Source organism: Dicentrarchus labrax, unplaced genomic scaffold (genome assembly GCF_905237075.1).
Source record: "Dicentrarchus labrax unplaced genomic scaffold, dlabrax2021, whole genome shotgun sequence".
In the NCBI taxonomy this organism is placed as follows: domain Eukaryota; kingdom Metazoa; phylum Chordata; class Actinopteri; family Moronidae; genus Dicentrarchus; species Dicentrarchus labrax.
Window position 1 is genome coordinate 34,083,827 of NW_026136721.1, and position 16,679 is coordinate 34,100,505.

General features: G+C 41.7%; 1 protein-coding gene across 1 annotated transcript in view; it reads right to left on the reverse strand.

Annotated features, from left to right (window-relative positions):
* cacna1ab (calcium channel, voltage-dependent, P/Q type, alpha 1A subunit, b) overlaps positions 1-16,679 on the reverse strand; it is a 179,836-nt gene that overhangs the window by 77,043 nt on the left and 86,114 nt on the right. The window contains exons 6-8 of the mRNA XM_051383747.1: positions 2,969-3,060; positions 2,676-2,828; positions 1,732-1,919 (exon numbers count right to left, since the gene is read on the reverse strand). Of these exons, the coding sequence (XP_051239707.1) occupies positions 1,732-1,919; positions 2,676-2,828; positions 2,969-3,060 (433 nt within the window). The remainder of the gene's footprint in view (positions 1-1,731; positions 1,920-2,675; positions 2,829-2,968; positions 3,061-16,679) is intronic.

A 16,679-nucleotide genomic window follows, 5' to 3' on the forward strand; every position in this document is an offset into this window, starting at 1 on the left:
CTACCTTTCTCAGTCCAACGTTAGAGGTGCCCTGTGGTGTTTTCTTGTAAAGAAGCTATACACTCATTTTTATACTAAGCTTCTCACCAGAATACACTATGTATCCTTGAGTTTTACAAATGTGTTGAATGCATTTCCTTTTCTTTTTACAGTATATCAATGTTTGCTTGCTAGCTGTCTTCTTCACTGCCTTTGTTGGCACATTAACTATGTTTGTTGGCCTATTACTGCCACCACACAGTGGAATAGCGTGACTCCATCAACGTGATGTGAAGTCGGTGGGGAGCCACACCTAATAACATGACCCCATAGCAGTAGCAGTGGTCAAAAACACAACAGGGTACCTTTAATAGTCACTCATTCATCTAAATGATTGAAAACAATCTTTTGTTATGTTATTGTGTCAGTTTGAAGCTGATGCAGTTTTAGGCAGTGTGTCTGTGTTAAGTGAACTAAGGCTGAAATGATGTTAGCAACTTTTCTCTGGACTGCACAAGAACCAAGGAGAACTAAAGTATGTATATTATGCTGGCTCAGGAGTGACCCATTTTCTATCTTATAGCCTGTCCTGGATGCAGAGATGTTGCATTTGTGCGCAGAAACAGCAACACAGAGACATACTTCACACACACACACACACACACACACACACACACACACACACACTGTGTTACGTTACAGCATCTCCTGCTTTCACACAGCATTGATCGCACTGAGGTGTCTAGTTAGCACACCAACAGCAACAAAACTGACTGACACTGTGTCATTTCCTTCTTTCACTAAACGAACTCAGCCGACAATCAGAGGAATCAGGTTACTGAAGGATATTGTGTTTCTGTGACCCGTGTAACGCCTAAATGGAACTATCAGCTGATTATTATCTGCTGCTGGAGTGCTGTGTGCATTTGTTAGGTTTTATACTGCACGGTACAGAGCAAGCAGCCCGTTCTCTATTAAACTTTCATTGGTTTCCTCCTGACTGTGTGAGAGTGGAAGTCAGCCTCCATCCATCAGAAAAGATGTTAAATATAGAGCGAGACGGACCAGAATAGAGAGTGGAAGAGAAGGAGGCGGAGAGAGAAGGAGAGCGACTCCGAAGGCAAAAGGACAGATGAGAAGACGGATAAAGGAAGTCAAACAGAGAATGATAAAGAGAGAGAGGGATGGAAAATGGCTTTTGGACAAATAAATGGTGTTTTGAATCAAATCTCAAACTACGTTATGCCTCATTTAGCTGAATGAAATTCAAGCCAATCATCAGCCTGCACACCAACCCACCCCCGAGTCCTTCAGTGTGCTAAAAAACATACAGTACAAACCTAATACAGAGAACAGAGAGAAACACCACTATGATAACTGTGAGAAGGGCGATAAGACTTGTGGTTTATGAAGGCGGATTCTCTGTTGCCATGGATAGCATAACTAGCAACCCATATCTACAATAAGTTTGGCATAGCTTAAGTAAAAATGTATGTTTGGACAAACTATAACAACTTATTGAAAAATGTGTTTCAATTCAAATGTGTATGTTGGGTATATGTGACTACAGTAAAGAACAAACAAACATTTTGGATCATGATCAACACTTAGTTTGTTACTAGCAGTAGCAAATGTGTTTTACAAGAATTATAAATTAAGGGTGTTATTAATATTCTGGTGTTTCGGTGGGACTGTAAACTAAACTACTTGTTATTAAATGTTACGTTTGGCTCCCTGGACAGGCTAACGTACGTAGTAGAGCATGTCTGTCCATCCCTCCATGGTGATGCACTGGAAGACGGTGAGCACGGCGAACAGGATGTTGTCGAACTGGGTGATGCCGTAGTTTGGTCCAAGCCAGCCACCTCTACACACTGTGCCATTAGGACACAACCTGGACGGCAACTCTGTGCCACATGGTAATTCGTCCACTACCTCTCCTGATCAAAAAGAGAGAGACAGAAAGAGAGAATGAGAGACCTGTCTCACAGCGGACATTTTGATGAGTAATTAATAACATTAACAAAGGATGCGTTTCACACAGGTGTGCCATTTTCAGGGCCCTGGTATTGTGCATGGTGGGGCTCAATAGGCCAATTAGTTCAATTAGTAGAGCACAAGTGGTACTATTTCACATTAAAGGGGACCTACTGTGCTTTTCCTTATTTTCTGTCATATATATAATGCTACAATGTCAGATGTTCACATTAAACCTGACCAAAGTTTCAAGTAATGAGATAAACATATGAAAACTGCTCTGAATATTAGGGTTCCAACGTTCTTTTTCTTGTGCAATGAGCTGACGTCGGCTTGTGACGAATTTCTTTACTTGGCTATCTGCTCCAGGCCCAGCCCGCCCACCAAGTACAACGGCACGCCGATTCTCCCGCTCAAGTTTTTGGAGGTGGTTCAGTATGTCTTGCAAAAAGGGTTGGCTGTTCAGTGTTTCCTCTGATGTCCTGCTCTGCCTAAACTCTATTTACTGATGGACAAAGTAACTAAATAACACTATTAATTTCTAGCTACATGTATGCGTTTCCTGCTATGAAGTCAAAATGTCTGCTGTGAAACGGGTTGCCTTTTGGACTTTAGTGCCATTGACAATAGATTGAAATGTGTTTAAACTAACCAGAGACAACTGTGTCAGTGATCGTCTTAACCTGAGAGGCCACATGTAATTTGTATGTTTTTCTTACGTGTGACTTCGTCGTAGCAGGTAGTGTGGAACTTTCCCATGTAGAACTCCAGGCCGATGATGGCAAACATGAGGATGGCCACGAATAATAGCAGGCCAATCTGCAGCAGGGGAATCATAGCCTTCATGATGGACTTGAGCACCACCTGCAGGCCTGGAGGAAACAGTGCACAACAACAATCAGAGGAGGCGCAAAAAAAAGGAGGAATACAGCAGTATTGAACTATTTGTAATATATGACAGAGACTGCAGTTACTGTAGTTAAAGCATACAAGGCAGCGTGCACAAACTTACTGGGAATCCCTGACACCAGTTTCAGTGGCCGTAGCACTCTGACGGCTCGCAGTGTCCTCAGGTCAAGCTGAGAACCCACAGACGACAAAATACTGCAGAGGGACAGCAAGAGGGAGGGAGAGACAATGGAGACATCAGAACAAAAATAAGTGCAACAGGCAATGTCTTTCTGATTAATGACATTTGCTAAAACATGCTTGTCACAGCCGGCTTCATTTGATTTATAGCTGCAACATTATCGTCTAACACACTGCTTCAGCACAGAATACCTAAACTTCTGACCCATATTTCACGGACATTGGCATGTTGAGCGAAGACAAATGAAGGTGGACACAAAAACACTTAAACCAGGTAACCTTGTATACCTACCAACGTGCTACCTGTCAAACTTTCCAGCAAAGTCAATCTGCTGTTTAATGCAGTTATTTTGATTGTGGACCTTGAGTGGAGATTTCTTTGTCAAATTCCCAAATGTTATGAACAGCTATGGTATTGCCACTCCATGTTCTACACAGAATGTAGTTACATGAAGTTGAAGATTGAATATGTACCTTATAACTAAGGTTAAAATTGACAGTTAAAACAGGAATAATTGTAGTAATCAGTAATTCAGTAACAGTATGATGGCTCTTGCCACTACTGTCACATTGCCCATCTTTAACCTGGCTGCAGAGACGCACCTCCGGTTCTATAGTGTGTGTGTGTGTGTGTGTGTGTGTGTGTGTGTGTGTGTGAAGCTCTGGTGTAAAGTCAGCCAGAGACAGGTTGGAAAATTCCATGCGCTGTCTCGTGCGGGGGCGGAAGGCAGGGTCTGTCCAACACTAGGGGGAGGGGGAAGTGCGGGGGCGTAGAGAGGGGATGCTCTGAGGAGGAGGAGAGAGAGAAACGAAGGGGAGGAGCACAATACATAGGCAGACTCTGACCTTAAATCAGGCATCGTTAGAAGACAGAACAACAAGTGATAATAAAATAAAACTGTATATTTTTTGCAGTTGCACTTAGCAATTTAGTGTGTTGGCAGCTCTTTTAACTTCAGCACTAATCAGATGCCAACGTGATTATGATTGACCACTTCCTGTGCTTAGGATATATTTCCTTATGTCCTTACACACACCTGAAAATGAAAATGCAAGGGGAAATTTGTGCAGCAGTACACGGTGCCTGGGACTACACCTCCAAGTGTAGAAGACCTTAGTAGGTGCAATACAATGGTTTTAATTACAGTTTTCCACCATTGCATCCTCTCTTTTTAATACACCTGTGCTATGTGGACTGACAATAATTTCCATACAAAACATGGCCATCCAAATGCCTAAACCTTATCCAACAGAATGTGTAATCAGTCACACGTATCATCATTTATCATATCTATCCCCAACTCTGTGAAGCTTCTCAACCTTCAATGCATTTGCAATTACGGAAGAGATGCACCTCACTGCTGTCACACAGAGTGCACCTCAGAGGCCTGGCAAACTGCTCTTCTAGGCATCTGCATGTGTTCCCAGAATTCCTTTTGTGCCAAAAGGCTTAGAAAATCTGTCCCACAGAAAGGAGAGCAGTCCCTCACATCAAGTATTCCTGATCGTGCCGTATGATTTGTGGATTCCAACCATAAGGTAAGTAAACAGAAGTAAATGCTATTTAACCACTTATAGCAACACTAACAGCTAAAGGAAGCGAGAAAAGCCAATGGGAAAGAAACAGATTCAGGCGACTTTGAAAAATAGGAAGCGGGGCACAGAAAGTGAATATGAATTGAGCTACTTCTTCAATTTCGGCATCTCTTCCTCCCTCCATCCCGCTTTCTGTTCTATCCTTCATCGTCTTCACCCCCACCACCCCCCTCCTCCATCTCTCTCCAGGTTGGTTGCTAATTCCAGTAAGAGGTCATTTATTAACAGACATGGTACAGGCAGCCAAGCCCCTCATTCCCTCAATGGCTTTTTAACTGCCACGGCTAAAGGCCTTGCTGCAGACCTGAAAACACTGGACCTCAGCAAAATAAGCAAACAGCCTCAGGTCTAGTAAAGATCCAACAGGACACACATATAGATTATAGTCCGACATGGTCCCTGTGTAAGCACACAAGAGGATCTACGGTTGTAGTTTGAATTTAAAATCCACCTTTTAAGTCTTTTGTTCACATTCTCACAAACCACGGCTTTTCTAATAGACATTTCTAATTAAAATTTTTCTTTTCTGTATCTTGTTACTATTTGCTGCTGCTTCCCCATTGGGACCATTAAAGCTTCAGATGCATTTTCAGTTTCAGAGTTGGATTCACGCATGGATGAGTAGAGGGATGACGCAAAAGAGCAAAGGGTCTGTTTTGATATCTTGAATCTAAATTCTGACTTTCTCTGCCTTTCCGTCTCTCTGTCATTCATTTTCTCTCCTTTTGTTCGCTGTTTATTTTTGTCCCATTTCACTGCTTTTTTTTTCTTTTTCTTTCTCTCAAACATCTCATTTGAGGGCGAATGCGGAGCTTCAATTTTCATCCGTGCGAGACGGCAACCATCCGCTTCTGCCAGACAACCCAAACCTCCAGGATGCAGTCACCCCTGGCAACGGCTCAACCTGCCCACAGTGCACTGAGGGGGCCGGTAGAGGGAGCAGCGACTGCTGCTGGTTGTGATGGAGATTGAGGGGGAGGGGCATGGAGGGGTGTTAGTAGAGAAATGAGGGAAACAGTGAGAACAACAACATGAGTGTAAAGGAGGAACAGGTAGGAGTTAAGTGGCAGGTGGGGAAGAAAACCAAGAGTAGCAGAAAAAGAAGAAATGGCAAGAGAAAGAGGTTGAATAAGGATATGGAATGACTTATGATCATTATTATGACTATTATAATCAGATTTGATTTAATATTATCATGACCTTTACTTTAATCTTCGAAGAGTGGGGAGGTATCATTATTGGATGAGAGAAGAAAAAAAACATTAATCACTCAACACAACTCTTGAAACACCCAATTTTACCCATAGTGTCAGTCACCTTAAATAAGCTGTGTAAGTTGTGTTGTTGTGTGAGTGACATGAAAATAATCATGTTTTAAGGATTGTTTAATTGCTGTAAAAGATGACAAACCATGAACATATAATCATGACACTGTGTCAGTGTTGAAGACTTTGGAAATTTGGGGAAAAGAAAACATGTAGTATGTAGTAGTAGCATTCCTCTGTAGGTGAGGTTGTTAAAGTTAATTACTTCTTCCAAATAGGCTACTATTAGTTATGTTATCTCTTCAGTGAAGGCTGTTTGACATCCTGTTTACTGGCTTCATTTGCTAATTGTCCATATGCTTGCAGCTGAACCTGCATCTAGTCAGAAGATGCATAGCTCTCTCTGTAGTATGCATTCATATTTATGATACCGATACAGTACATATACAGTAGCTGTCACGTGAGAAAAGCACACATGGGCTGCTTCTTTTCACCACTGTTTTCCTTAAATTAAAAACTGCCTTCCACAATTTCCCTCTTTCCTCTCAAGCTTATATATAGCCCACATTTAGTGACCAAAACCTACTAAACCATTCTTTCAAATGACAGATATTTGTCCTTATTAGACTATTTGACACTAGAGTCACTGGAGATGAGAGTCCCTGATGACATACACACCGAGAGGGAAGAGATGGAGCATCCCTTCAGAGATGCGGAGTGAGAGGAAGAGTGAGCAGATTGAAAGAGAGTGATAGTCCTGCGTGTCAAAAGTGTGAGATTCAACTGCTGAGGGAGAGAGAAACCCCAATGAGAGAGAGAGAGAGAGGCAGACAGGCACAGAGAGAGAGAGAGAGACTCCAGGGAGGAAGAGAGGGAGAGTTTTATCTGCGGAGGGAGAAGGTGTTTGGACAGTGATGACAGAGGCTCACACTGCTGGGAAACACCTAACAATCAACCTGTAAAGCGCACACACATACACACACACACAATTTAAACTGTGCTGTGTTGTACCTGAACTCATCTTTCTCAAACTGTATATCAATTACAATAAGTGCAAATGCACAATGAGGCATAATGGACAGGGTGGAGTCAAAAGATGGCACGTGGTGGAGTTGTAGTGCATTATCACCTACATATCACCCACACCACATTTGAAAAGTTATGAACATGAACTTTTGGTCATTGCAGTCACTTTGAAAAGGAAAACCCTGTCGTAAAAAGAGTATACAACTTAAACCTCAAAACTTTCTTTCTTTTTCATATACATAGCATAAAGCAAAAAGATATTGTAAGGATTTTATTATGCTGTTATATTTATGATTATGACAACTTTTTCTGATATAACTGTTTATTTATTCGCAACTTTTTTATTGCTGGTAAAGGTAGACTTCTTTATAGCTCCCTTAAAACCCCAAATGTCCTCCCACTGTTGACATTAAGAAGAGTTTCAAAATATCAACACAAAGAAAATCAAAAGCAGTCGAAAACTACCAGCAAGATCTAAAACACTGAGGTGTGTGTATCCTGTCGTCTCTGTCTCTAAAGAGGAACACCAGTGTGATGATGATGATGATGATAACGATAACGATTGATGATGAACATCTCGGAGGTCACTCGCCACCTTCAATTTGCCTGGTCTCTCCCTGCCCATGGCATTGCCATGGCAACCGGCGAGTCCTCTCTTCGCCGAGTCTCCACGGTTACCGACCTGCTCTCATTCATAAGCGTTGCCGGGGCAACGCAGCCCTGGCTCATTGATGGAATCTCGGCATTGCCGCAGCAATGGGGATGGGAAGTGGGTCTCCTAACGATTGATTTTCAACCCCTCCAAACCCCCTGCATCAAATCACCTACCCACCCACCCACACACACACACACACACATTATCCTTACCTACCCTCTCACACCCTTTTCTAACCACCGCTCCTGTGCAGCTCCTGTGCGTGGTGCAAGTGTACAGTATGTGCACATAAGCGTAACTTCCCTTCCATGCACACACACACACACACACACACACACACACTGAACAAACAAGTGCAAGTGTATCCTTTTACCGCATACAAACATACATACACTCACATCAAACACATGTGTATGTGCTCACTCTGCACACATACACACAGATCTGATGACAGTGACAAATGCAGCGCAGCTCAGGTAGTATGGATGACCCACTTTCTCTGCTGCTGCTGTTGAACACTGAAATTGTTGTGTTTTACAACATGTACACAGACGCATAATCCCAGATATACACACTAACACACAGAATCAGAAACAAGGATTTTAGTAAAATCCTAAAGCAGTGATTTAGGGCTGCTGTTTAAAAAGTCCAATAAAATCTGACTCTAACTCTATAACTCAAGACAAGATCACAGTATCCCCATTTCAGCATGTTTACATTGACTACCTGTGTGTTTTGTTGATTTGAAGATTTGCTTATTATATTTCTGTATTGTTAAACCTTTGTTTTGCACACTGAGACCCTCGGAAAGAGCAAACCCGGCAAAGTAATTGTGGCTTCATCATCGGGGCTCTGAGGCTTTTGGAACCTCCCTGATAGGCAAAACTACAAAAATAAGACTTGAATTTTAATAAACCAGAGTGCACTGAGGTGTCCATTTATGAGATGCCAGCTTATGTAAACCAGCACCAGTTAACAGTGGACAGGTAGCTTGGTCACACCCAGGTTACATATTCATGTTCAACGTATAGTGGCACATAAGAACTGATATTTACTAATAATGATACTTAAAACACACATACATAAGCTCATACATAACATTCATGTGCCTGTGTCAAAGACCATGTGTGAGATTGATTCAAGAGTGTGTTGTATGTAATGCATGCAATCACAGTGTGGCTTCTGTGGCAAAAATAAAACACACACACTCACAACATGCAAGAGACTGGGACAAGTTCCAGCCAGTGATATGTGCATGAGCTCTACGTGTGTATGTATGTGTGTGTGCTCGTGTATGTGCACGTGGTTTCTGTGTGTATTGTGTGGAAATAGTGTGGGAGTGCCATGTGTCATCCCAGTGTGAGCTCCTGTCCCCTTAGTGTCTCCAACTGAGCCCTCACCCCCCCCACCACACACACACACAACACACACACACACACACACACACACACACACACACACACACACGTGATGGACAATGTTCCAGTGTGACACATTGCTGCAGAGAAGAAGAATTTGAACAATAAGTTTGAAAACATAGGGACCTTCTCACTCTATGATAATGTCACCTGACTTTCTCCTTTGCTCCTGTCATAATTACTACAGCCACTAGAGTTCCTTATCATTTGAAAGTAAGCATATGTTATTTTTGGACACCTGCTGACATTACTGAATCTGTCGTTTTTTTCTTGGGAAGACAGTCTCTTAAAGACACAAGATTTTCCTTCAATTCCATTTGGTTGCAGCTGAAAGGGCCAGTGTAACAAAACTGTATACTACATTGGCACTTTGGTCTTTCTAAAAGTAGTTAACTACTGTACAGTAATAGTTTACGTTCTGCCGTGTCTTCAAATAGATATAGTGAGCGCCGTAAACCCTTCGCAGGAAAAATCAGGGTAAGAAAACAGCTCTCCAAACCTCTCTCACACAAGCCCTCTGTCTACAGATACGGGACATTAAGCAGCACTTTACGACCGTTATGTCACCGCTCACCCCCTGATCTCCGCCACCGAGGTGGTACGCCCCAATCACTTTTCCTTACTGGGAGAGCCCATTTGCTAGCTGCAGAGGGGTGTCGGGAGAGAAATGGGCGTTAGGATTGGAAGTGAAGGGGGGTATTGTAATGGCTCCATCACCCCAGGGGTTGGGAATCTTTTCCACCAGCTTATGTCATCAGACCCCTCCTTCTCACTTCATCAAAGACACAGTTTTCTTTTTTCTTTCCATCCAAACATCTCTTTTTATCTCTTATTTCATTCCTCTCTGCTTTTTTTCAGTCCTCTTTCCGTCTCCTGCTTGCTGAAGCTTTCATTGGCAGAGGCAGGGGGGAAGCACTCTCATTCTGACCACATTCTCCATCCTCATCCCCCCTTCCTCTTCCTTTCCCTCTCTTCATTTTCTCACTCACATTATTGCTGATCTCAGCAGAGTGCTAACACTCAGCTGATGGACTCTCTCTCTACCTCCAACCCCCAACCAAACTCCCTTATTTTCTCTTCATTCCTTTCTTTCTCCACCTTTCCTTCTCTCTCCCTCTCTTCGTGCTTCTGATTTCTCCTATAACTGATCAGCTGGAGGAAGGATGAGGAGAAATGAAGGTGGCCGATAAGGAGGGATAGTCTTGTGTCTTTACTTCTCTCTCCTCTGTCTTTATCCCATCCATCCACCTTTCTATCTTTTAATCAGGTATATGTTTTATTAACCTTTATTTATCTAGGGAAGGTTTGCTGAGTGTGCATGCTTTTCTGCAAACAGCCTCTGGCCACTGGAGGGTTTCAGAGCTTAAGTCTTTTGCACAAGAGCACCTTGATCGTTGGATTTAAGGAAGTAATAAGGGAATTGTCAGTGGGTATAGTATAATTTTTTTGTAAAATAAAGAATTTGTTATTGAGGACATTTGAATTTATTGTTAAGGACATTTCCCCCAAACTGCTCCTGTCAAAAGGTCTAAATTAGAGGCACCCACATAGCTCACCTAGTAGAACTTGCACCCAATGCACCCAATGGAACCTGTGGCCCTTTGCTGCATGTCATCCCCTCTCTCTCCCTTCCTGTCAATCTTCAGCTGCACTATCCAATAAAGGCAACCCCTCAAAAAAAAAAAAAATATTTTAGACAAACTATAAGCAGGAACAGAGTAAATGAAGTTGGATATGCTTTCACTTGTATTGCTAGATTTCCAGCTACTGTACAAGTTCAAACCAGTAACCTAATTCACGAGTAAAGTAGCCATGCTCCATCCTGTCCCTTAATTATTCGACACTCATCTTTTTCCTCTCTCCTGTTCACCCACGTCATTCTTTCCTGTGTCTATAATCCACCAGTTTTTCCATTCACCTCTCCCCTGTTCTCTCTCTCTCTCTCTCTCTCTCTCTCTCTCTCTCTCTCTCTCTTTCTTTCTCTCTCTTCTTCTCTCTGCCGGATTGGCTGATTGGCCCACCTGTCCCTCCGTCTCCTGCCAGCATGACTCTTGGACCTCACAAGGGCACGACGTCTGGAATTCTGTGTCCTTGTTTGAATGCTTCTTTCCTCTCAGTGTGTTGGTGGGTGTTTGCGTGCATGCAACATTTCATGCAGTTGAATGATCGTGTGTAAAGAAAGTCTGGTGTTCTGTCTGCTCTAATCAACCTTGTTGCCAGCTGCAGTAGGCAAAAAAGTTCTGGTAAACCCAATGTACGGTATGTGTGCAGCACAAGCGGCAGACAGACAAAGTTAATGAATGGCTGGTAAAGACTTTCTATTGGATATAGAATTAGATATAATATTGGACTTCAGGTGGTATAGAGATTATCACCTGATGAATGTATAGTAAGTCCAATATTCATTAGATAGGTTAACAGATATCTGCATGTCAATGCATAATCTGTTAAGCTTGTGAAGCAGCTGGACTGGAAACACAAAATCATGAGATCATCCATCTTGCCAGGTTTCCATTTGCCAGCGTTTGTGGCTGGTACAGCATGCTGTACACCAAACAGCATGCTTTGAGGAAGTACTGACTGGCAGCTACAGGGATGAGCACTAGGTTTGACGCAGTGAGAAGAGACAGTTTGTTAAACAACAATGGCGGCTTCCATAGCTATATCAGAACTGGAGATTAGTTCTTTCTTGCTTTTCTCTCGGCAGGCTTCTGTAAGAGTTTGACTACATTATATGGTTTGTTGAAGAGGTTTGCTTGTGATAGACCGATGGGTCATCTAATCACCTGACGAGTCATCTTTGTAAGTGCCAGCCCTTTCTGAAACAGTTTCCAATGACGACTTTTCAGATGGTTCTATGTAACAAACAATCTGGTGCAGTCAGATTAATAATCTGTTGACAAGGGACAAGGTGTTGGGATTGAAAGTATTCTGATTTCTGTTTGTAGTCTAAGTAGTCTTCACCAATCATGTTTGAGTGGACTTTGGTTGCATGCGGGTAAATAGTCTGCGTGGAGAGCAAAAGAGGTGGAACACATTGGCCAGAATACAATCTCCGAAATCATTGTCTATGGTCTGATGAAGATTTAGCTTATTCTGGATTTAAAAAAACCCTCAGCTATCCTCTTAAGTCAATTTAGCATTCATATGCAGATATCTTCTTATAGATATTATCATTCTCACATCTCAAGATGCTAATCGGACGCAAACAATGAACAGTGCACACAAGAGGAAGTCTTGGCCCAGATATTCGCTATTCATTATTCAGATATTCACTGGCTTAACTGACTTAACTGTCCTCATACGACAGGCGATGGGTCCCAAGACTGGACAGGTGGTGACTCCAATGCAGATTCAGTATTAGTGAGGCTTACTTTACCTGATGCCGTAGTCTGCTAGCAATACATTAATTAGGGTATCAATGGTGAAATCATCACTTCCTAGACAGAAACAGCGATAAAATTAAACCTGTGTACTGATTTCTCTTGAGACAACCAAATCAATATGTTTATAACACAATCAGTTGTTCAGTCATGGGTATGGCAGCCAAAAGGTAAAATGTACTGATTCCCTGAAGGAGAAAACCTTATTATAGAATTTTTTTCCCCACCAGTGGGGTCAGAGGTCAGAGTCAGGTACAAAGCAGCAGAGCTGGAGCTGGAAGAGATTAAGTGTCTTAAGGGCACTTCAGCAGGACAGATGCTTGTCAACACTGTGGGTGTGATGATGAACCTGTTTAATGCCTAACTTAACCACCCTGCAGCCTCCACTTTGTGCGTCTGTAGGTGTGTGTTTGTGTCTGTAACTCTATATCTGTTCACAAGGGTGTGTAGGTGTGCACAAAGCACCACACACTGAAGCAGGCTTTTAGCAAAAAATGATTTAGTTTAAAGGGATATGTCACTGACTTCATTGCATTTTTGGTTTAACATGTCAGCCGGGTGATCAGTGAGAGGTAAAAGACAGGTTTTCCTCCAACCACAGAAACAGTTTTAATACAGCCAGTGTATCAATAATCCCCTTCCTCATATATACCAAAAAATCAACAAAAGAGTGTTCAAGTTCATTTTCAGTTTTCATGACACTTCTAAAACTTTTGACCAATTTCTGAACTGCCACCACTTAAAGGTCCTGTGTGTAACATTTTGGGGGATCTAGAAGTGGACTATAATAGTCATAGGTATTTAAGTTATGAGCTGTTTTTATCTACAGGGGGAACGGTCCTCTTTTATAGAGTCTGCCATGTTGAACCTCCATGTTTCTACAGTACGAGCAAACCAGACAATGGCTCTTAAAACTGTCTATCTCTGATATTACACTTTGAGGTGTCCTGATACAGAAATGAATGCACTTGACACATTCTTGTGATTTTCACCTCCGACGTGTCTGTTAATTTTGTATCTCAGAACAGCTCATTGACTATTATCAAACAGCTATTCTGACATAACAGAACACCTCTTAGCTCTTTGACTATTATCAAACATACGGCCATTACAATGCTTGCGCAACCTAACACCCCCTATGTAAGTGTGTGTGTTCATCTGCAGCCCAGAGTTGGAGGGTATAGGAGAACGTATAGGGGAGTGATGAGCCTGTAAATGACTGCAGAGCAATAATGATAATGGAAGTGATGGCAAAGGGACAATTTTCAGCCAGGTACTCTCCCTCTGTGACCTCGTTTTCCCCTCCCTTCTGGACTTCATTTCCTCACTCGATGTACAATGTTTTGTCAGAGGAGGTGCTGTACTTACTGTAACACCGGTGTGTACCAATTCTCAATGTTAAATTGAATTTTGATTTGCTGTTGGAGAGTGACCTGATTCAAGTTAACTGATGTTTCATTCACAGTCAGGAGCTTTCCAGGATTAATGTGATTTGTCTTGCCTGAGTTGACACAGCTGGATAGATATCCTTATGAAGACCTGTTTCTGATCTGTCCTGTTTCTGACGCAAAACTCAGCTGTGAGGTCCCTGTTTCTCTCTCTCTGCTGGCGTGTTCTGATGTCTGATGTCATTTGGTATCTTTGCCAGATACACTTATGACTCAGTGTGCCATTTTTCCCCCTGAGATGAGGCAAAATGTTTTTCTAAGCCCCTAGGGGTTTCTCTGTCTCACCTGCACAGTTTGTTCCTTCTCTCCTGTAGGAGACAAAAAAGGACTATGTGTGTATTTGTGCATGTACATAAACTCAATCAAGTTTAAACAGGCATCGACCACTTTGATCCGTCCATCCATCCATTGTTAACCCTAAGTTTAGCCTATATAGTTTCAACTCAGTGAGGTTTTAGTTTAATTACAATTAATTCAGCTCTGTGTCTTCATCAACATGTAGCCTGTCAATATATTTAATCATATTCGGGACATGACATTTACAATGCCAGGAAACCTGTTCATTCAGTGATAAAGGTATTCTAGCATTATTATAACATTATAGTCACTAAGCTAAGCATCGCTTAAAAAAATGAATCCCTGACAACCTTGCAAAGTTCTTTAGCAACAGTTACTGCTGTTTTGAGGTATATCTAGAATCAAAAAACTCTTCTTACCATCTTTTATTTTCTTAAGTTGCACAGATGTTTCCCAATCAAGGTAGCAGGAAATAACATTTCACTTTCCAATAGTGGAAAGTAACATAATAGACAAAAATAACTGAAGTATAATTTTGGTCATTTAAGTGGAGCACAAGCCAACCTGATGAACTGATGCTGGTTGGAAAAGTCTTAGAGAATTATGGAAATACCTTCAAAACCACAGGGAGAGAGACGTAAGACTGTATAAGGGCCCAGACAGTCTCACCATATTATCTGCTCCAATATTCTATTTTCATTTTGTTCCACATAATACAGCTGAAAGCCTATAGCAAGGCTACATTAAAATTGGTCAAGCAGTTTAGATGAACTATGTTTGCACATCTGCCAACTACAACCACTCCCTTATAAGAAAGAGCAAACTACAAACTTTTAGGTCTATAAGAAGTGAGTGTTTGATACCCAAAATATATACTTTTAGTGAAATGTCCCTTTATCAGCACCTATATGCATCTTTGCTACATGGATGTCACTTTCAACTATTCAACTATTGCTTGAACTTTTCATTCAAATAATCTCAGAGAGTAAGATGGAGCCAACCATCATAATTATATTCTTAGTATGTGTAAAATGAGAGAGGTCTATTTTTGAACACTGTGTCTGTAAACATCCGTTAGTAGAGTCGTAGGGTCTATGGTGTCCCCTCATTGACTGACTGGCCCGGAGTCTACCGTAAATGATTACATTACTGTGTGACGTCACAGCAAGGCCCTGAAAATCAATGGACTGTCATCCCTGAATACTAAATACACTAGTCACTGTGTGTGTGCGTATGTGTGTCCCCTCTCCTTATTTTCCCTCTGTCATTAATTATTGTCCTCATCAAGTATCTCTCTCTCTCCAGCGTGTTTGCCAAGAATGAAGTCAGTACACTTGCATGCACACATACATGCACACTTCACAACCCAGTGGCAGAAGCCTTCTCAGTCACGACTCGCACAGCACAAGCGCACACTCTCCCAGGAACCAAGAGAGAAGAAGCGAGAAAGAGAGAGACTGACACTATTAACACGTAAAATTTAAACTAAACTAAAAGTCTGAAGCATTTGTAGCAGGTTCTAGATGCTGCAATGTTTGTTTCATACCACATTATATTAAGTGTTGGATCAAACAAGGACAGTTTAGCTATTTTTGGAGGTTGGGCTACAAATATAGTTTGTCCTGAAGGCGATACTACGGGGAAAGGTCACGTGGTCATTAAAATCATAAGGACTTATCACATTGGGCTCATGATTGGGTTAAGAAATTTTATAGGAATGTGCTTCCATTTGGCATCTTCTGTGCAAAACTTAAATGTCGGCAACAGGTCACCAAAACTCCAAAGACAAGAAGGTTTATTCTCTAGGGACCATAATTATCTTGGAAATAAAGCAATTTTTGTTGTTGACCTGCAGACACACTCATAGATTTGGTTATGACGTAGCTGAGTCAGTCTTGCTGCAGATTTATCCCAGTGGCCGACCACAGTATTGCAAGAAATACAAGAAAATACATTTTTGCCACTGACTGCCATCAAAAAGGAGACAATGTGTGTTTATGTGACTGCAAATGGAAGCAACAGATGAATTTGTGTAGGAGGCAGCACATTATCTTCAATGTTACACCACACACATTTGTACAACCATACTTGGACCCACACTAAAATAATACATTCATTAAACCTTGGACATTTTAAATTTAGGAAGATCTGGAAATCTGATAAAGCAGTTTTCCTGTATTACATTTCCTTAAAACAGGTCTGAACCCTCAAATAACCCTTCGGAGAAGTTTTCAAATATGTCTTCCCTCTCAAGGTCTTAAACCTTGCATCGAACACACTGTCACACACACAGCAAGGAAACATGGTAAACATATGCTAGCTCCTTACAGCATGTGTTTATACCAAGACCTTGCATTCGATTTAATATGATCTATATGAATATACATGAACACTTGAAATATGACTATAATTGGCGATAGAAGCCATGCATAGTAATGGTGTGTATACACATACAGTATCTCAATACAGAAATACATTATGTGTGTGTATATGTGTGTGAGTGTGTATGCACCATAAGGTAACAGCAGTGTGTGTTATATAGGCTG